At 40.1% G+C, this 21,728-nt stretch overlaps 1 protein-coding gene across 4 annotated transcripts in view; it reads left to right on the plus strand.

Annotated features, from left to right (window-relative positions):
• PIK3CB (phosphatidylinositol-4,5-bisphosphate 3-kinase catalytic subunit beta) overlaps positions 1 to 21,728 on the plus strand; it is an 85,547-nt gene that overhangs the window by 31,596 nt on the left and 32,223 nt on the right. For 2 of the 4 annotated variants that reach the window (XM_027884347.1, XM_027884348.1), the window contains 4 exons: positions 3,511 to 3,601; positions 6,598 to 6,716; positions 17,217 to 17,402; positions 19,320 to 19,545. In XM_027884347.1, the coding sequence (XP_027740148.1) occupies positions 17,250 to 17,402; positions 19,320 to 19,545 (379 nt within the window). In that variant the 5' untranslated portion in view covers positions 3,511 to 3,601; positions 6,598 to 6,716; positions 17,217 to 17,249. Of the gene's footprint in view, positions 1 to 3,510; positions 3,602 to 6,597; positions 6,717 to 12,115; positions 12,127 to 17,216; positions 17,403 to 19,319; positions 19,546 to 21,728 lie in introns of those variants that run through there. The other 2 variants (XM_027884350.1, XM_027884351.1) reach the window with 2 other exon arrangements.

Below are 21,728 nucleotides of genomic sequence, written 5' to 3' on the forward strand. Positions count from 1 at the left end.
TTTTTTTTTTTTTTTTTTTTTTTTTTTTTTTTTTTTTTTTTTTTTTTATATCAAACTCTCTCCTGCTTCTAGCCTGGGGTCAGTGCAAATTTGGGGTTCTTAAATTACATAGAAAAAATGGGGAGTAGGGAGCAAGAGCAAATTAAAATGCACAGCATTTCATTAATGAGAAGAAAGAGCTTAATAGAGTCTTGGATATAGCTGGAGGTAAGCTGCATTTGTTAGATGCTTGAATTTTCCTTCTTCAGCACAAGAAATATTCTTAGTGATTACTTTTAGTTTCAGGTGGTATTTACTGTGTGCATGATGTTAGTGATGGAATACTGTTGATATTTGGAATCAAACAGCAAGTTGAACTGCAGCAGCATTTAGATAGCATTTAGATAGACCCTGTTGTGTTGGTTCATGGTCTCTTGCAACCCACACTTTGGGGTTTATTTTAATAATAAAGAATAAAACCTTTCAAGTGATACCTGGAGCAGAGTGGGCAGTCGCTTCACAATATGGCTCGTAGTAATTAATTACTAAAAATTTGTTCAGTTTTACTTTTTAACTCTACTACTGTGTTCTCATTTATATAAATATGAGCACAACAAAAAGCAGAATTTGGGAACTAAATAGACATCAATTTTCCATATTAGGCATTTAACAGAACATGAATAGGAAGTGAAACATCAGTGTATGAAAGTAGTGAAGAAAATAGATTGCACAGAAGAGATCACAAGGAACAGAAATTGTGAGTAGTCCTACTTATAATGTTTCAAGTAACTAAGTAATTGTAATAAGATCTTTGCAGAGCCAGGTTGAAGATTCACTGTTTCCTTTCTCTGTTTAAAGTCCAGGTAAATATTTATTCATTTAGTAACTCTTGGGTGGAACCAGTAGGGTTTTTTGTGTGTTTTTACATCTATGACACACGAGTGAGTAGAGAAGGCATCAACAACAAGGGCAGTGTTCAGTTGTCCCTGAATTCTGAGGAAATGCTGAGTCAAAGAGACCTGAGCATCGTGAGTCCTTCAGAGTTTAAGACAATCGGAGAGAAATGCTGGAGAAGGACTTCATGAACTTTAGAATGCCTGAAAATGGCCTTGAGCTCATTAAATGAATATAAGATTTCTGCGTGAAAAATGATGGTATGGGGGCAATTTTGTGTTCTGTGTTAGACCCAGTAATTAACTAGATTCAGAGGTATGGTTCAAAACAAAAGTGTGGGGCATAATTGTCTTGTGATAGAGAACCAAAGAACCAGTGCTTCACTGGTATCCCACAGGTACAGGAATTGCTGCTGGCAATTAATGCCCCCCTCCCCAAGACTGCTGTGTCCAAATACTTCCTGCGAATCTGTGCAGAATCAAATATCTTATTCCTGCTTGCAGTCTACTTTAGTGCAGGGTGGTGGATTTGTTTGCACCTGCCTGAACTTCTGCTCAGTGATCTGGTTAGCTCAGCCCCCAGCCTCTGAGCTTCACACCGTGTGTCTGTGCTGTAGGGATGGATTTCTGGGAAGAGGAGCACGGCTTCCAGTTCTTCACTTTTGTGAGCCAGATGTAGCGAACCAGACTTAGAAAAGCTGCAACACTGACCTTGAGATGAAAGTGGTCTGTGGGCCCTGGGAGGAGTTACATCTTCACATGGATGAGTCTGTTCAGTCTAAACTGTTTGTTTCTTTGTCACCAGCTTTGGAGCTACTGAACCAATTGTGTAATCGCTTGTGCCCCACGCTGGATCGGAACTGGAAATGAGCTGGAAAGGGTTGCTCACTTGACTCCTTGTTTATGCAGCAATATAAAGCAAATCTAAGCACTTGTTTGTGAGTCATCTGAAATAATAACACCACCGCTGTTTTTATAAAATGGTCACGTGCAGCCTAGAACTTCGTGCTTTTTGAACCGCAGAGTACCCTCGGACCCAGTACATTTTCCAGCCCAGAACCTCTCCTAGGATTTTTCCTTATTCTGCAGTTGTCATCAGAAGTTATGAGCACTGGCAGCCATCCCTCTCCAATGCTGAGGGCATTTGCAGGATCTCCCACTAGCAGAGACCTTGCCAGTCTTGATCTCAGCACACTGCTCTCAGATGAGGGAATGACTGGCTGCCTGGCAGAATGTGAGAGGGAGATCTGTCATCTAGTAGTCTTTTTGTTAAGCTTTATTAACAGTGATGTCTTCCCTTTCTGCTTTGCCCAAAGGTATTTCTTTTGAAACGGGCAGAGCAGGAGAAAAACAGTTGAATCATTCTGGGAAAATAAAAGCAAATTATTTTTGTTTAGGTTTCTGTTTGTTGATCCTAAATCCTGCAGGTGATTCCTTGCCATCTGGAAGTATCTGTTCTTTGCTCCTTTAGTTTAGGGTCCTTCATTTTCCAGTGCCAGTAAGAGCCCACAGTCTTTTGCTTTTATGTTAACGTTGTCGTAAAGACAAAAGATTGTCATTTGCCTCACAGCTTCAATCGTGTTGAGTTCTGAGCTGCAGTTGGTAGGAGGGTTACTGGGTTACTGAACCCTGAGCACCATCATACCTGTGAGAGGGGTACATACCCCACCCCCCCAATGAATTCAAGTGTCAGTAACTGACACCCTGAGAGAATCACAGAATGAATTGGAGTCAACTGGAAAAGAACTCTGGGATTGTCAGGTCCAACCCATGGCCAGACATCTCCATGTCAACCAGAACAGGGCACTGAGTGCCACTTCCAGCCTTTCTTCAAACATCTCCAGGGACAGTGACTCCATCACCTCCCTGGGCAGCTTGTTCCAATGTCTGATCACCCTTTGTGTGACGAAATTCCTCCTGATGTCCAACCTAAACCTTCCCTGGCACAGCCTGAGACTAAAAGTATTTGCAAAATAAAAAGAGTTGGTGAAAACTTTGCAAGATGTTTTTGGTATTGCACTGCAGTTCTAAACTGAAACGAACTCGTGTAACCAAGTAAAAAAGGAAGATTTATTGTAAAGCGTAACAGTATGTGATTGTGTGAGTATACATCTGTTTTAAACAAGCCTGTTGGACACTGAAGGGGATTTCAGAGGTGAGCCATGGCTTTGTGAGGCTGGCTCTCTGGGAAGAGGGAACCAGGCCTCCTTACAGGGTGATTCAGAGTAGGTTAGCACAGAGCTCCTGCTCTGAATCACCCACTGGATAATTATGATACCGAGTTCTTCTTAATGAAGATATGTGACTGAATTTTTGTAGCTGATACCCATTTAACTTAAAGAATAACACTGACCCACATGTTTAGTTATTCAAGAAAATGCTTTGTGGTCGCCGTTTTGTCCGTTCTCAGGAATAAGGAAGGCTGTAAACTGATTTTTAGTTCCCTTTTTTGAACTCATTTGGCTTACAACTTGGTGTTCTGCAATTTCTGTCTCTGCCTTGTTTGTTTCTGTGGCTGTTTTTGTATGACAAGAGCTTGTAGCTCTATGCCTGTTTTCTTTTGGTTAAAAGATTTTGTACGAGATAGGCAGGTTTCACGTTTCAGAGAAGGTTGATGCTTTTTTTTTTTTTTTTAAAGGATATTATGGTTTTTTGACCAACCACCAACACCTGTGAAAGCAGAACACAAAGAAGAATGCTGCTGTGTGTGTAACAGTATGCTGTCCATGGTCAGTAAGATATTTTCTCTTGATATTACTGCAGAAATAAGGACCACCTTTAAAAGGTCAAAACTGGTCTGTGCTGTTGAAGAGACTCTGGGCAGTGCATGATTAGGATGCTTGTTATGTGCAGTTCTGCTGTTTGGATCAGTCTGAATGCAACACTGTATAATATATAAGAAATTTTTTTTTTTTTCCAGATCTAGGCTTTGACTCACATTTTCAAATTTGCACTCAGATATACAGTATGTGGAAGGTGGAGGTTGCTGTGATTTAGCCAGATGTGCACTGCTTCAAGTTTGTCTTTTTCTCGCTGTTTTAAGGGCTTGATTACTGATAGTGAATGTTCTTGAAGAATTTTGTGCCTATGGTTGAAAGTTAAGGTTTAAGGAGACTGAGTTGATTTATATTTTTCAGTATTTTTTTAATTTGAAGATGTTTGGTGCATTTACTGATGGTTAATCCTTTTCTTGTCTCAGACTTGGTGAAATGGTGAGTTTTTTTCATTGCCAGTTGGATGCTCTAGCAACTAATTTAGCTTGACACTCACTTGTCCAATCTCCAGTGCTACTGAGAGCATGAGATGCTCAACAGCTTTGAGGCAGCTTTGAGGTGTGAACCAAAAACAATGAAATACCCTAATTGTGCCCTTCTCTGGGTGTCACTTCTCTAAACATCTGCTAGTGCTCTCCTGACGTCCTCCTCAGTGCATCCTTCCAGAGCCAGAGATTTATTTGCAGAGAGGAAGATTCTCAAGAAACTGCTATGTCATGTCATTCAACGCACTCAAGAGTTCCTTATCCTAAAGAAACCCAGAGTATCCTCTCCAACAAGTGGTTCTTTGTATACTCTGACAGAATTCACAGAGCAGCCTTTCTGATGGGTCTGTAAATTGTTGTGGAGTAGAAGACCATAGGGCCACAATTAACCTAGTAATTTCTATGTGATATCTTACATGGCTTAATTTTTTTCTTTTTTCCTTTTCCCCCCCCCTTTTCTCTGTCTTTGTGAGTGACCTGTTTCCTTGGCTTGTAATTGTTTCTCTTGAACATTAGATGCCACATAGGAATTTAAGGCAAAAGTTTCTTGTAGATTTCCCCCTTTCTTTATTTGTGGCACAATTTTTGGGGGGTCTTACATTCATAAGTGTTTCTGTGGATGTAGAGAAGCAGAGAGGGGAGGTGGAGAATTGTAGAAGGTTTTACTATGTTGTCACAGGCATTTTGGTTGCCACCACACAATTTGACCATTCCTGAATTACTTCATAGGATTGTTGATGTTTTAGAAAAAAAACACCTTTTTTAACCCCTGTTCTACTGATCTGAAAAATTAGGAAGGTTGCTTAGCAAGGCAGATAAAGCTGCACAGCTATTTCAAATCCTCTAATGAAGGATTTGTTTCTCGTGCTTGAATCCAGTAATGAGCAATTTGTCTGTTTATACCAGGAGTGTTTTAAGCTCTGGAGGGCCGGGTGTTCCCTTACAGGTGGCTGTAGAGGACCTGCAGGAAGCCTGTTGTCAATGCCTTGTCTGACCTCCAGTGTAGATACAAAGTGCTGTGGGAAGAGGAGAAACAGTTCTGCAAGTAATGACTCCGAGCTATAGTGTGATGCATTCCACACCCTCCCAAGCTCCTGCCTGTTGACCAGGAGCTTTTGATTCTGATTTTTTCTGATTCCACAAACACAAATATTGCCACAGCTGTAAAGTATGAATTCCAGGCTGGTCCTTCACTGTTCCTTTGTCCTTGAAATTTCTAAATCACCTAGGACTGCCTTCATTTTTCTCTAGCCTTTTCTTTTTGCCTCTTGCCTGCTGTAGGCTCCTAGACTTTAACCATGAGAAGTTTCTGAACTAGTTCATAAGTTGGTAAATAAATCAAAAACCTCAACTTTGTGTGTGGATTGGCTTCTTGCACATGGAGTGAAGAACCTACATCAGAAGGTTGTTTTCAAAGGGCTGTGTGTGGAGCAGCAACTTAATTTTTTTCAGACTTAAGCAGGTGGGGCAGCAACTCTTTCTCCCTCAAAGCCACTGGTGAATTTAAGTTGCCTCAGAGTGCTCTACGTGCCAATTCCTGGAGGAGTTTGCTCCGTGTGTGTCTGGGGGCACTGACAACCCTCGCTCCTGGTCACCAGGCTGAGCTCTCACAAGCACAGTGGGGCCTACAGAGCATGGTTTAGAAAAGAATTGTTGATGTGGAGAGCAGAGCAGCTCCGTGCCCTGTGCTTTGCAGCTCGGCCTGCAAACCTGCAGATAATATCAGTGCAAACTGATAGTACTGCTTGGTGCTCAAGGGGGTTGGAAATAGCTTTTGTTTATTTCTCTCTTCTGAGAGACTGGTTTGCAGGGTGATGGCCCTGTGGAGATATTTTGTCCTGTACACCTGCAGGGTTTTGGTCAGAGGAGACCTCCTGAACCTTTCTTGGGCCGCTTCACACGTTGAAATATGAATAGGAGGATGGGATCAGTTGTGTCATCGATTCAAATTCTCCTCAGTAGAACTACAGATGACATTATGCTCTTAAAAAAAAACTCAAGTACGGCAAAAAGCAAACCAAAATCAGTTTGCAGCCAGGGTAAAAGAGAAAATGTGGTGAGGAGAAGGAAGGCAACTCTCTTGCCTTTTTTTCTTTGTCTTTCAGGACAGCAAATGTCTGTTGGATCCAAAATGAGTGTGCAAAAATTTAAAAATATTCAGAGTAGCTAAATATATTTTTGACTAATTCATCATTATAATACCTATATTATTAGAATAAATGGCATATTCTAATTATTATTTCCTTTCCTTTTTTTCTTTCTGGTAGCAGAGGGTTTGCAGGTTTGACATTCATTTAATTGTTAGATTGTGTAATGGAGCTGTGGTGCTGTGGCAGTTGAAGACAATGAAAATGTGTGATTAATTAGGTATTTCTGCATAAAGAGTTGATGGAGCTTATAAACCAACTATAAATTGCTGATTTTCTCATTTGGTCACTTACATTATGTTGTGTTTTGCTTTTTTAGGTCACGTTTAGGTCATCTTGTGGAGTCTTCCAAAGAAGCAAGAGTAATAATAAGAAAATGATGTTTAATAGAAGTATCTTCGCTACGCAGTCAGATTGAAACAGGAAAGGTTTTTTGGAGTGAGTATTACAGGGAGGGGTTTTTTTGGTGGGGAGAGGTTGTTTGGTTGGGTTTTTTTCCCCTCTGTAAAGTCAGTGTAGTTATTAGGCTATTATTGTATTTCATTTTGTTACAGTTGTATTAAAAAGTAAATCAGTGACTCCATACTCATTTCAGTTGATCAGCTGGTAATGGACTCTCATAGATTCCTATTGAAGCAACTTCCATCTTAAAATCAGTTGTTTGTATCTTGTGAAATTTGGATGGGCTTCAGATTTTTCTCCTGGCTGCTGTGCATTCTGGCTATGGTTTTGAGCAGGGAGTGGTCTAGATTAGATGTAATTACATATAAACTCCTATTTGCTGGCAAAAGCTAAAGCTCTGCTTGTATCTTCCAGGGAATTTGAAAATACAAATTTTTTTTATCTGTAACTTTTTACTCCTGACACTTTCCGACTAATTATTATTTTTGTTGTCAGTATTTTAATGTTTGTCCTGTACTGCAGTTCCATCATCCATCAAAACTGCATTAGTCTTCGATTTTTGGGTCTCAGTTACATCTTTTCTTCACAGTTTCTAGTTAACTTGTAGATTTTGTGAATTCTGGGCTGAGACAAGTGTCTCATTTATAATAAAAGAAGCCTTGCTACCTAACACAGGGACTGGAGATTACACTTTTTACCACTAGACACCTGATCATTTATATACTGATACAGTATAATTCTTAATTTCTGCCCCCTTCACATGTTTGAGATGGGAAAAGGAATCCTTTTTCTGTGAGTTTGTTTGCATCAGATGGTAAAATCTTTAAAAATATTCATGTAGAGGTTGGAAACTGGGGAAAAACCTGCATATATCTGATGCAGATTTTACTCACGCTGTGTGATTTTGTGAATGTGATTCTGCAGGAGTAACTGGAAATACACTTGAATGCATAGTTGGGAATTAAAAATACCTGGCCACTAGAACTGAAAGGGGGTGACAAATGGTTTTAGTTCACAAGACGTGCATTTTGGCATCTTGCTTTATTACTAAGAGGAAGTGACTCCTCTGAGCTTCTTCTTTAAAAACGGATGTTTACGAGGCCTCAAAGTTTGGGTGAAAAAATGTTTGTGAAACCTACACTGACCTACTCAGATAAGCTAAACTTTTCATCCTCGGTGTTTTTTCCAGTTTGTTTTGTTTTGTTTTGTTTTTTAACTGGCAGAATAACACATTTGGATTGATAACTTTTCCAACCCTATATGATTCAATTAAACATGGATTTAAAGGAGTCGATGTGTGTCAGTTCCCTTTCTGTCAGCACTTGAAACAAACGCTGCAGTTTTTAGTCAGCACATTTAAATTTGCAGCAGTTCCTGATCTAGGCCATATGTCAAGTGGCTGGTAAAGACACCCAAGAAAGGTTCTTGCAGTATGTGGTGTTTGAATTCTGACCTCTGAAGCTTTCAGGAATTGTGCTGCATGGAGTTATTTTAATTTCACTGACTAACTAGACAACACAGTATAAATACAGGCCCCTGTCACAACATCCAAATAAAATAATAGCTATTTGCTGCCTAAACACTTAGTTTGACAAGTTAATTCTTGGCTCTGGTAATCAAGTTACCAGAACAGATGGTCAATAAAGTTGAAACTGAGCTCTGCAATCAAATGAAATGAAGAATGTCTGTCCACTGGAGACAGCTTTAGTCATTTTAAATTGCTGTATTCAGGCTTATGCCAGGCACAGAACTTGCTCAGGTGTTCAGTAGCCAGTAAACTTGTGTTTCCTGCCCTCCTCTTTATATTTTTAAGAGACTGAGAATTCAGACGTTAGAACCTAAAACTGATTCTAATTTATCCTTTGGGGCGAAATGTTTTGGAACCACTTTTGTTTGTTTTGACTTGGACCCTTGTGTATGTTTGTGTGGATTTCAACCATCACAAAGTCTTTTCGATTGGAATTTTTCATTAAAGTGCTAAAAACATTGAAATGAAGTCTGAGTAACATCTCTATTCACAGATAAAAGCCAGGTGGGGTTGTCATGATGTCTTAAAAGCAGATGCCGAATCTCACAGCTGGGGAAAAGTAACCCCTGGCCCCAGTCAGCTGCTGAAGGCTCAAAGGGTAGCAGCATTTCTGGGAGACTGTGGAGCCTCTGTCCATGAAGACTTTCAAAATTACCTGTGCAAACTCTTAAGCAAGGTGCTTAACTTCAGTGTGGAAACTAATCTTGGGACCAGCTGCCTCCCAGAGGTCCCTTTCAACCTAAATTAGTCTGTGATTCTTAGATAATCTTAGTTATTTTTGGTCTAATGATGAAGCATGTAAAATGCTGTTTAATTTTTTTTTTTTTCCCTTAAAGGGCATCTTTCTGTCTTTTAGGATCCGTGGCATCTCTGAGACTTAAGCACAGTCTGCTTATGTGGTTGTTCTGTGTTTTGGTCTGTGTGACCTCCTTGTAGGAGAAGATTTTACTCCTCATTAATTTTCCATAGTTCTAATTATTTCGCTGTTTTACCTCTCTTTCTAGATGCGTACAATCTGTCTGCTGAAGAATAATTCTCTTTCCTAGAGGTTTTGATTGAAATGTCAGAAATAATTAAAAAGTGGATCTTTTAGTCCCTTTGTGAAGAGGGGTCTATATATAGGAAATCCCCAATTTCTGGTTTTAACTATTTTTATAGTAGGAAGTAACCTAGCTTGTAATTTAGAGATGTAACATTTTAATAGCTGAAGTAAAGGGTTAGGGAGTCACCTGGTGAGGTCTGATGGTCTGGGTCCATTTGTACAATTCAAAAGGAGGGCAAATATTAACCATTTATATTTTTAAATGGCTTGAAAGTGGAATGTTTGTGTTTACAGTAGAACTAGAAGTTATTAGGAGCGGTAGAACAGGCAAGGAAATACTGGAGAGCAGAACTAATAGTGATTTAATATTTCCCAGCTTTGTTGTTAGACTATGAAGAATTCTTGTACAATTTTTGGTTAGCAATGGGGAAACAGGGACCCTACAGTTTGCTTGGTACAGTGAATCAGTAGGAGCACAGCTCCGGATTATTAATGCACCTTTTCAGATTCATAATGGAGACATTCCAAAGTTGTTTGAATAATAGCTAGGGCTGTAAAAAGCCAGCCCTTTAGGCTGTAGTTTTGCCTACATTTTTTATAATGAGCTTAAGAGCTGAGAAGTGGCAAACCAGCCCTGAGGCTGGAAGAAACCATCACTACCACTCCTCTTGCTGCTGTTTGCAGCTTCCCTTTGCTGGCACAAGCAGTTATGCAGCTTTGGAGGAAACTCTCTGACTCACCTGTGTTAAAATGACATCTTTATTCTGGGTTATGGTTCAGCTCTTTCTCCTCCTTTCCCATTCAGTCTGACTAATCCTTTTTCTTCCCCTGTGCCACCTCCACTCACCTCTTCTGTTAATCTGACTGATTTTTGGTTGTTTGTTTAAAATATCCGTGTAAGCATTCCCTCATTTAAATGTTTAGTGTAGCATTAGAACTCAACATACTCAACATGTCATTCTAATCTTCCTCTAGTACAGAAAGTATCTACAGTGATTTGCAGGATTAAAAATGAGTTTAAAATTAAAAATGTCTGGTTGTGAACTCTCCAGGTCTAATCTTTCCCCAGATCTTTAGTCTCAACTCCCTGTCCTGCAGTGTGCTGTACAGAATGCATTGGTCCTCATGTCAGGGCCTGCTCTGCCTGCTGCTCTTCAAAACTTTCCAAAATATCTGAGAACTGATTAGAAAATTCCCTAAAGCTGAATCTACCAGATATGTTCTCCCAGCCCAATTGACACAGAAAACTGAATTATTTGCCTGGGCTTTTTGTTTCATTTGAGTTTTTCTCCTTCTTATCTCCCTGATTTTCTTGGTTAAGGTGTCAAGTGAACTGTTACTCATATGACGGTGCTTTTCTAATCCACTGTTTTCTTCCATTTCTTTGTATTCCTTCCCATCTTGCCCATGCAGAACTGCATTCCAGTGAGCTGAAAGGAGATGTTTTCTCACAGTGGCCCCAGCTTCAGTGATTTCAAGATAGAGCAGAAAATGATTGTGAATTAACTGTGAGAAACTGTTATGTTACTGTTGTGTTTTTGTTATTATGAATTATGTACTGCCAGTGAACTGTCAGAAGTCTGTCAGAAGCCTGGGACTTAAGTTTTATTCACTTGTTTAGTTCATCATGAGTATTCTTTGGAGGAAGCAGAAAATGAGTTTACTTTCTTGAGCATAAAGGAATGAGGAGTCAGAGTGTCCTTTTATCCTCATTTTTCAAACCAGTTCTGATGAATCTTCAGAGTCTGGCATACCATTGTTAATAGTGTTGTTCTCTACCTCTAGTCTTCTTTTCCAAGAAAAAAAATTCTGAAGACAATCTCATATGCAGCTAGTTTTAAAACTATATTTCCATTGAATCATAGAATCATTTCCATGAGAAGGAGCAACTAGAGGTAGTCTAATCTAACCATCTGTTCAAATCAAGTTGCTTAGAATTAAATTTTAATTTGAAACCAGTTAACATGTCTGCATTTTTTTTTTCATGTCTCTAAGTCCTGTATAAGGCAATTGCAAATTCAGGTACTCAGCATTTCTTGAAAGCTGGGCCACTTCTATTTAGAGGCATTAATATCTGAGTAGAAACTTCTTTCGTTGTGGCTTTAAAATCTTGACTTCAGTGCCTAATGGGCACAGCAGAGGAATAAAGGGCATGAACAGCCACATAATCAGGGATCATGGAAAAAAACCCCACTTAATTAAATTCTTTTTGTTTGTGAATATTTTGCTATATTTCATGAGGAGAATCAGGTTCAGATTCTCTCTCAGCTAAGAGACCACTCTTGGTACCAGTCTGAGCACTGTGAGGGAACGAGGCCTTTAAATAAGGCCTTTCATGTTTTCTATACGTAGATATTTTTAGAAAACTAAATGGTGATATTTTTATTCTGATTTTTGGAGGAATCCTGACTAAATGGACACTTAATTTTCCATTCCATGGGGCCAGCTCATGTGGCAGTTTAACCAAACTACTGGGAAATATTTATAGTACCACATGATCTTTAAAAATAACTTCCCAGGCTACTTCGTAGATGTCTTGAATTCTTAAAATCTTTGCCATTGTAGATAAATGACCATGACATTTGTGGGGTAGAAAAATCTTAGCTTTGCTAATATAGTCGTTTGTATTTATCATCAGTTGATTGTGTTTAGATTTGTAAGCAGTTTAGGTGGACATTCACCTGTGCAGCTCTAAAGGGCCAGAACCTTGAGAGGGTTCATTCTTTGGGGCAAAGTAGGAATTTCGGTGGCATGGTGTGTAGTAAAAGAGGATAAACTTTAATTGTCAGTGCGTTGGATAGCAGCTTTACCAGAGGGTCGCTGTTGGTCCTGGGTGGACCGTGAGGGACAGTGAACAGGAGATCCAGTTCTTAGGAGTGCGTGCGTTGCTTAGCAAGGTGCTCTGGTCACATTAAACCTTCCAGCTTGGTTGCCAATTCCATCCTGGAGCCCTAATTTCATCCCTGTGAGTGCTGCCGGAGGGTAAGGACTGTGTTTTCACCCCACCCTTGTTTCACATGCGGTGCCTGCCCGTCCCGGGGTGAGGCGGGCCCTGGGCTGATGGAAAAACCGCGGTGTTTGTTTGGATTGTTTTCCCATTGTGTGCCTTGGGCGGGGAGAGGGGATGGCCGGGAAAGGGAGAAGCTGAACAGCGCTGCCCTTGGCCGAGGGCTGCCCTCAGAGTGAGCTGTGGGTGAGGTGGCACCAGAGGGACTTAGCAGAGTCGAGCTGGTGTGCGAGGGCATCCTGTTGGAGTCACTGTAAATAGGGTTTGGAGTCCCATGGAACTCCAGCGTGTGGAATCTGCTGCCTGTGCCTTGGCTGCGGTGCTGCCTTGGGCCTGGGAGCTCAGGGGCTGTGGCAGCACCTGGGAATTCATTATTTTAGGAATACAAGAGGATGTAGTTCTGTGAAGCTATGAACTGGCACACTGATCTAATCTTATATCTTTGACTTCAAAGTTTTCAAAAGATAGTAGATTTTTTTCACTTTTTTCCTTTAATTTCTTTTTTCCCCCAAAGGCCTCCTCAGTTTCTTAGGACACAAACCTTCCTGTATGTTCTGACTCCTCTCCCATCTTCCTGCTAGGTTCTTCTCCCTTGTTTGTGCTCAGATATTTCATTTATAGCCGCCTTATCTTTTCATAGCACCAGATGTTTACGTAGTTAGAAAAACGATTACAATGATTATATTGTGGAAGTGCTTGGTGTTTCTCTTTCTTAGACTACGTGATATGCTTCTGCTGTTTCCTACAGAATTACTGTGGTCAGATTGTCATCTAGTCTGCTCTGGACAGTAAGATACTGTTTGAACACTGCTCTTGTGTGTCTGGATAGGGTGGCCCTTTTCACTACTGTAAGATTTCTATTTTTTTTTTTTTTGCCCCTTGACTGCCACATGACAGAGCAGGCAGTGCATAAAGAGCTGTATTGAGCACAGTGATGGTCATCTTGAATGTGGTGCTCTACAGTTGTATCAACTTTGACATAAGGCAAAAATCTGGATAAGCAGAGAGCTCTTAGTTTTTGCAAAACCAGAACAATTTATTTTCTGATATTTGTCCTTTATGTCAATATTCACATTTTTAGTGAAAAGTAAACCCAGAGCTGTAGATACTTATGTGCCCTTAAAGTGCATCTGTATTTGGAAGAGGTAATGTAAAAGAAACTTATTCCCTAAGGAAAATTACCATTTAATACACAAGTGGTCTCCCCCCTTAACTTTCTGCCATCTGTTTGGGATGATAGCGTGTTTATTCCATCCTGAGAGAGCTGTGACCACATTTCAGGGTGGGTGACATCATTTCAGATGTACGATATCTCTTCTAAAGACTTGTGTGAAGACAGGATTTTTTTGATGCTCAGGAGAATAAATGCTGTGAGGGATAACAGGGCATCAACATTTTCCTCTAACACTGTGTTATGTGTGTGTTTATAATTACCAACTTCTTTGCAGCTACTTTTATTTATGTTTTATTAGTATTCTTTCTGACTATGCTTCAGGATAACGGATTGAATGTTGCATTGGGTTTTATGCTGATGTTCTTTTAATAACAGAAAAATAGACTTCAAAGGACGAGTGATAAGGGATTTATGGTGAGTTCAAAGTGAAGGGCTTAATGACACTGTGTGAATTTTCATAATTGGTGCATTCTTCAAAATGTTGATTTCAGAAGAACTTATCTGACACAGATTAATATTGATTGTTGATGACAATCCAAGTGGATTTGGCTTTTCCAACATACTTGATTCTATGGTACTTTTTGATTCTAAGTCTTTTGCTGATAGGATCAATTATTTCCAAAGGAAAGTTCATGGCATTGTTACTCCATGTCTGATGTTTTGCAGTGCCTTCAGACAGGCTCTCTCTCTCGGAGCATGTTCTTATGTAGCTCTTAATTTCAGGATAACCTTAAGAACTCTCTCCTGTGCTCCTTTTCCTTTCACTCTTGCAGCAGTGGTGGGAAGCCTGTGCAGCAGGGTGGTCCTGGCCTCTCAGTGATGCCCTGAAGTAGTAGCTGTGATGGAATTGAGTTTGGCATCAACTAGACTTGCCTGCCTTCTCAGCAAGATGTGGTCAGTGCCTGAGTGGGTGGCTCAGTAAGGGAACTCTTGCCTAGAGATGATAATTCCTCTAAAAGACCAAATGATACTATCCAATTGAGAAATCTTGTTGTGGGGCTTCTTGTTTGAGGACGTTAAATAAGTAAACACAAAAATGAGTGTTGAATTTGCTTTTTCTTATTCTGCAGATGTTCTACTCATCTGTGTTTTGTTTCTTTCCATTGGTCTGAGCAGCTCTTTCAGAACTGCTGGTATATTGAAGTTGAGCAGGTTTGAGCTACAGAGTGTGTGTGTGTACACATGTATGTGAATCTGAAATGCACAGGTTGAACTCTAGGGAAAATTTACACTTTACATGGGAAGGTTTGAGTGCTGGCTATAAATATTGCATACCTGTGACTTGGAAAAGCATTTTATATTGGGCTTTGCTGCTATGAAATTCAAAGTCATTTGAGTAGCCAAGATTTGAGTGGCTGTTTTAATTACTTCCTTGTTTTGTAGGTGAAGTTGTTGTTACTGTGACAGGAGGCAAGAATAGCTATGAGGTTAACAGCCTGAAATAGCTTTTTATTATTATTTGAATTGTTGGGTTTTTTCCTTTAGCTGGAAGTTGTTTAAAATGTCTCTGGTGTTGTTGCTCCCCATCCAGATGGCTTTTGTTTCAGTTCCTAGATGTGATATTGTTAATTAGTCACTGGTGCCACCACACATGTCACAGTTTGGGCCATGACTCACTCTCACAGCCACTGTGGGTTTGCCATTTCTCAGGATAAATACTGGTTCTCTCTTGACCCCCCTGATGTCACTGTTGGGTCAGAAACAGGGTGCTGACTGTTCAAGACACGGACCTGCCTCCTTGAGGAAGGAAATATTAAGTAAGTGCCTGAAAGCAAGAATAGCTTCCCAGCATGCTCAGGCTGGCGTGGTGGCTGTGCTTCCCTTCTGAATGGAAAAAGGAAATGGAATTTTAAAAGATTCTGATGTCTGTGTTGGAAATTCATAATTATAAACAAGAATCTTGTGAAACTTTATAATTCTCTGCATTGTGGTGCCTGGGCTCCAGGGGATGGGGCAGCATTTGTAAGTGGTGCCTCTTTGAACATTTTAAACTCTTGTTGATGCACTGAGGTGGTTTCACAATTGCAAATGTGGAAAAACATCTGAAAGGGGATGAAAATAAAAAAAATCATATGCTGAATTAAACCAGGAATGAATTATGAGCTAAATAACTACATAGAACAGATTAATGTTTTCCTTGCTGCTGTACCTGTTCAAGTAGTGCTTTATAATGGCAATACCACTTTATTTTACCCTAATGACCACATAAAATAACTGAAAATATACTGTGTGTGCATCAAAGTATGAAAAAGGTTTAGTATTATTCTTTTTCTTGGACCACTCATTTCAGTTACAAAAGAACTGCAGCCAGGATTTTATGGGAAGAAGGAACTGGATGGAGGAAAAGAAATATAGTATCCCATTTAAATAGTAGCTTGTTAAAGGTCTACTAGTTAGTAATGAGGAACTACACGTTTTCTCTAGATGTTTTTGGGTAGATGCTGTGTTATTCCAATAATGTAGCCTATGTTGCATGGTGGGATTACATTTTATTTCTTTCCTGTACATGGTTTAGAGATCACACCGTGCTAAAGTTTGCATGCCCAGTAATGAATGAATGGATTTGTAAAATCATAGAATCATGGATTCTAAACCATTATTTGATAGTGATGATGGTAGGGGCTCCCTTAATTGTTGCTTCTATGGAGGGAAAATGGGTCTTGTTATTCAGTGTATTTACATGGCAGGTAGAGGTGAGACTGGAGGGTGCTGTCCTGTACCTGAGACAGCTTTGAACTGGCAAGTTGATTTTTGTGCTGTTGGATATTCTGTTATCCATGGTAGGGAAGGGAAAGGCTGATAAAAGTAACGGAAAGCCATAACAGTAGTGGAGTTGCACATTCTGGCATAGTCTTTTACAAATGGTGATTTCCCACATCCCAGCGTGTTCCAACAATTAGAAAGGTAGGGGGGTGAATTGTCTCTATTGAAGGTGTTTACAACAGTGTTTTATGGTTCTTCCCACCCCTTTGTCAGCTGAAGAGCAATATCTGGAAGAAAAGGAAGGTAAATGCTTCAGTGAGGTGTGGCTGAAGAGAAAACTCTTCTTTAGAGAGGAGTAATGAGAAAGGAAGACTTGGCAGGTCAGAAAAACTGGTGGCAGCATTGAGTAAATAAAAATGTCTTGAAATGCAAAGGACAGGTGATCAGGAGGGCAGTGTGGTGAGCTGAAGCCCATCAGTTTCCTCCTACCCTGCAATGGTTGAAGTTTGCTCAGTGGGTTGAGTTCACAGGGAATAATCTTTCTTTAATGGTGAAAACAAATTGACTGTCTTTAGAGGGAAATGTCACTTTCTAATAGAGTTGAAGATGTTTTTCCTGCTGTTGATAGAGACTTTCAAGTTGAATATGTCACTGGCCACACGTGGACAACTAACAGGAAATTTGCAAAAAATAAAATAATGAAACTGGTCCTGTTTTTCTATGAAATATTGCCATGTTTCATCCAAGAAACTTACTTCGATTGTGTTTTATGCAAGTAAATCTTTAGGGAAAACCTGAAATTAATTTCTACCTTTGTTTTAGCTAACCTCTAATTAGTTAGTTTTTTCTCTTATTACTTTGTCTCAGTGATATAAACATCTCAACAATAGTGCTTTACCTTTAATTAACAGTAATGAGTAAAACTGTGCTTATGTGTTTGCAGTACTGGCATTTGAGACCCCAGACTTGTAAGCTGAGCTGTACAAGCAGGACTTATGTAAACTTTCCAAAGGCTTTAAAATGTGTATCTCATTATAGAAGGTTAAGTATACTGAATTTTCTTTTTTTTTTTCCCCCCTAAGGCTACATGGTTATGATATTATTGAGATTCCATAATGCCTCCTGCTGTGACAGACAGTCTTGACATCTGGGCAGTGGATTCACAGATTGGTGCTGATGGCTCCATATCTGTGGACTTCCTGTTGCCCACTGGGATCTACATCAACCTGGATGTCCCTCGAGATGCCACCATATCTCATATTAAACAGGTAGTGCCAAACGGGCAGTTAACTTAAAATTTACCTTCGGTTTGTGTGAGTGCTGTTTCTGATTTTTATGTGCCTTTTGGCAAATCAAGTCGTGAATTTGAGTAGGCGTAAAAATCATGTGTTGAAGGCACGTGCACAGCAGATTGACTAAAGGTAAAAATATAAAAATATATATGTATGGGGGGGGTTGCAAGGACTTTGGGCAGATGGCAGGGTTTGGAGAAGTCACTTCTTGCTGATGGTTACAGTCCAGCAGAGATCAATAGCTCTGCATTAATGCTGCTCTGAACCTTTTTTCTAACACATTGCTAATATATTGTTTATTGATCTGAAATTTCTCTGATTAGTGTGTCTAATTAGTGTAGAAGTCATAGGTTGTGCTCATTCTTTTGATGGATACCAAAGCCTGATGCTTTAAAAATGTTGTCTACCATTTCTTAAAGGTTTTATACAAATTAGGACATCACTTAAAATCTGAGGGAATATCCAAATCAAAGAAAGGCAAATTACCAGAGATATTAAAGAACAATCTACCAGCCTTTCATCAGAGAATGACCATGTGAAGACATTTAGACAAGGCAGTGAGTGAATTACAACACCAAGTAATCTACTCCTTAAGCATAATGAATTTCTAAAAGAAAATAAAGAAGTGTGATTTCTCCTTCCATTGCATTTTCTGGTGAATAAGTATATTGTTTTTAAGTCCTATTCAGTCTGACAATATTCACTTGCTTATGGACTTTATTTTCTTTGAATCAGTAGTAGCATTTTGATGGCAAAGTGGATTAGCAGCTTTGCCCCCACCACGTTGCTGTGACAAGCCCTAATTTGTGGACTCTTGGATATAAAAATAGAGGACTTGAGAGCAAATATAAGGAGTTTATTTTGCACATGGAATGGTTACAATTAAAATGGAGGGGGGTGGAACTAAAATAGCCAATTATTAGAAGGCTGAAGAATTTTTCATTTCTACGGAATTTTCAGTCCTACCAGGCCATGCTGTGGGTGATGGGCAGTGGCTGCTTTCAGTGAAAGCCAATTTCAGAGACTTCATGGCTTTGTAAATTTTACAATCATTAATTCATAAAGAAGTACCAATAGCTGGAAACTGAAATTACACAAGTCAGGAGGAGAGGCAATAATAGATTTAATCTTTTTTGGTACCTTTGAAACTGGAATTTTTTCTCAACACCAAAGATAGCTGCTGGATTCAGCTTTCACTCAGCTATGCAAAATACACGGGAATACATTTCTAGTAGACAGAGTTCATTGTACAAATGTATGAAATGTGTGCAGGTGTGTTCAGTTCCCCAAAAGCAGTTTGGTTCAGCTGCAGTTATGTGAGAAGAGGTTTTTGCCATTGCATTAATGGTCCTGCAGCTCCTGTTTTGAAGGAAGCTTGAAAAACAAATCTGTAAAATGCAAACTTGTAAAATAAGGACAAAAATATTCCTGCAGCTAAAGATTTGAGTAGTATTTAGGTTGGGAGAGCTTACTTTATTTACAATTTTGATTGCTGCCAAGGATTTGTACTTTACAAATAAATTATTTTAAGCTTCTCCAGACAATGTCATTTTTTTCACTGCTAAAAGGACTGTACTGGGGGATCTCAGGATAAGGGTCAGAATGAGGACTAGTGCTGCCCTTCCCTCGTCACCTCATAGTGCTTGTCCCCTCTATGTTTTTTGCCCCTGGAATATTTATCAATATTTACCACACACGTTGCTACTTAAAAATAACCTCAAGGTGGAGACCCCAAACTAGGCAAAGTAGATATATAATGATATATAGAGATAAAAATGAGCCAAGTTAGCAAACATGCTATTTCTGTGTTCTTTTGGGAACAAAATGGAAATGCCCCACCACATGTCCACGCTTTCTTGTTTTGTTTTATCTGCTCCCCTGCTCTCGTTGCAGCTGTTATGGAAGCAGGCACATGCCTATCCACTCTTCCACCTCCTCATGGAGATCGACTCTTACATGTTCTCCTGTGTGAATCAGACTGCTGTACACGAAGAATTGGAAGATGAAACCCGGAGACTTTGTGATGTTAGACCCTTTCTTCCTGTCCTCAAACTAGTGACAAGAAATTGTGATCCAGGAGAAAAGTTGGATTCCAAAATAGGTGTCCTTATAGGCAAAGGTAATTTTTTTTTTTAAAATAAGGGTGAACTTTGTTGTGTATGAGGGTCTTCACCGGGCAGGTAAAATACATTAAAAATACATTAAAGTATTTATAGAAATTTCTTTTAAAAATTCAGTATTTCCCTTTCTCAAACAAGTACTGATGTAGTTGGAAGGGATTTAAATACTCAAGATGAAACATGAAAATGGTTTAAAGCTACTCTCTGTATTGCATTTCAGCACTTATTGTATTACTACATCAATCAAAAGATAATTGATGAGAAAGTATTTATAATTTTATTATTATTACTAAGTGAAGAAAATCATAGTCCTTGAGCCGTGCTGTCATAAATAGCTCAACAGTGAACTGTTTGCACAGAAGGAACTAGAAGTTACTATGATTTTATTACACATGGTGTCCGAGTTGGTTAACAATATGATTCTTTTGTTGCTCTCAATTGTGTCACTGATTTTCATCAAACAATGAAAAGCTATTTTTAAAGGTTTCACAGTAACTTATTCTTGATGTTATTTCAGAATTTTCAGCTTTTTGAATCTCCTCTGCTTGGTTATACAATCAAGATTGACAGGGTCATGTGAGGTCATACCTCTTGTGTTAAAACAATGAACCATAGTTATGTCCCTCATAAAGACTGCAGGTTTTGTTTGGATTTCAGCAATACACTGTCTGCCTGTTTGTCAGAGCTGACAATGGGAACAGTCAGCCAGTTTAACCATTCAGACCAATCCTGACAGATTCAGAGAGATTCACTTTCTGTGACCCAATATTTGGCTTATCAGAGCTGTGTGTGGTCCTTCCTTCTGCAGCCCCTGCTCCGGACCTTAGTGGGAAAAAAGTGTTCCTGTCCCAGCTTCTATACTTGCTGTTTTGTTCTCAAAAGGTGTTCAGTGCTTTGTGTGGTTTGGACAATGTCCTTCGAAGTTCAGGAGAAAAGATGAAACACACTTGCAGGCCCCACATGTCCTGAAGTACCAAAGAGTCACAGCTGTGTGCACTCTCCATCACAGAAACATAGAATAGTTTGGGTTGGAAGGACCTTTAAAGGTCATCTCATTCCAACCCCCTGCAGTGACCAGGGACATCTTCAACTAGACCAGGTCGTTCAGAGCCCCATCCAACATCCACCGCCTCTCTGGGCAACCTGTGCCAGTGTTTCATCACCCTCACTGTGAAAAATTTCTTATTTATATACAAGCTAAATCTACCCTCTTTTAGTTTAAAATCATTATCCTGTGTCCTGTTGCAACAGGCCCTGCTAAAAAGTCTGTCATCAGCTTTCTTACTGGCCTCCCCTGTAGGTACTGCAAGGTCCTCTAAGGTCTCCCTGGAGCCTTTTCTTCTCCAGGCTCAACAACCCCAACTCTCCCAACCTGTCCTCAGCAGAGGTGCCCCCGCCCTCTGAGTATCTTTATGGCCTCCTCTGGACTCACTCCAGCAGATCCATGTCCTCCTTGTGTTGGGGGCCCCACAGCTGGACACTGTTCCTGGTGGGGTCTCCCCAGAGTGTGGAGCCTCACGGGCTGGCCATGCTGCTGGTGGTGCAGCCCAGGACACCCTGGCTTTCTAGTCTGTGAGCCTGTCACCCACCAGCACCCCCAGGTCCCTCCCAGCAGGGCTGCTCTCCATCTGGTCATCCCCAACCTGTGCTGATTCCGGGGATTGCCCCGACCCAGGTGCCGGAGAACTGGCATCCATAGCCAATCCCTTGTCCACTGATGTAGTTGCTCCATCATAGAAGGCCACTCGGTTGGTCAGGCAGGGCTTGCCCTGTGGATTCTCTCTTCATCTTTTGGGAAACGGAACCCGGCTGATCTTGGGTTGGTTGAAATTTCAGTCCTGTTGTTTTGATCCGAGAAGAAGATTTTCTTTGTCGACTTTTAAACACAATTAAAAAGGATGACGCCATCTTTCTGTGGGATTAAAATAAGCAATTTGCCAACACTTCCTCTGCTCTGAGGTCTTTATGATGCATTTTCTGTGCTTTCTCTTCCTTTGCTCTTGTGAGGAGAGACTTTCCAAACAGTATTCAGGTCAGGGTGAGTTTGGCTTTTCCCTGTAATAGTATCTAAGACACACATTGGTTCAGGTATGTATCTTTTGGCTTGCTTGGATTCTTTCAGGTCTCCATGAGTTCGATGCCTTACAAGATCCTGAAGTGAACGACTTCCGAGCTAAAATGA

Source organism: Empidonax traillii, unplaced genomic scaffold (assembly GCF_003031625.1).
Source record: "Empidonax traillii isolate 1590-97213 ecotype Southwest subspecies unplaced genomic scaffold, ASM303162v1 scaffold143:size1492093, whole genome shotgun sequence".
Taxonomy (NCBI): Eukaryota; Metazoa; Chordata; class Aves; order Passeriformes; family Tyrannidae; genus Empidonax; species Empidonax traillii.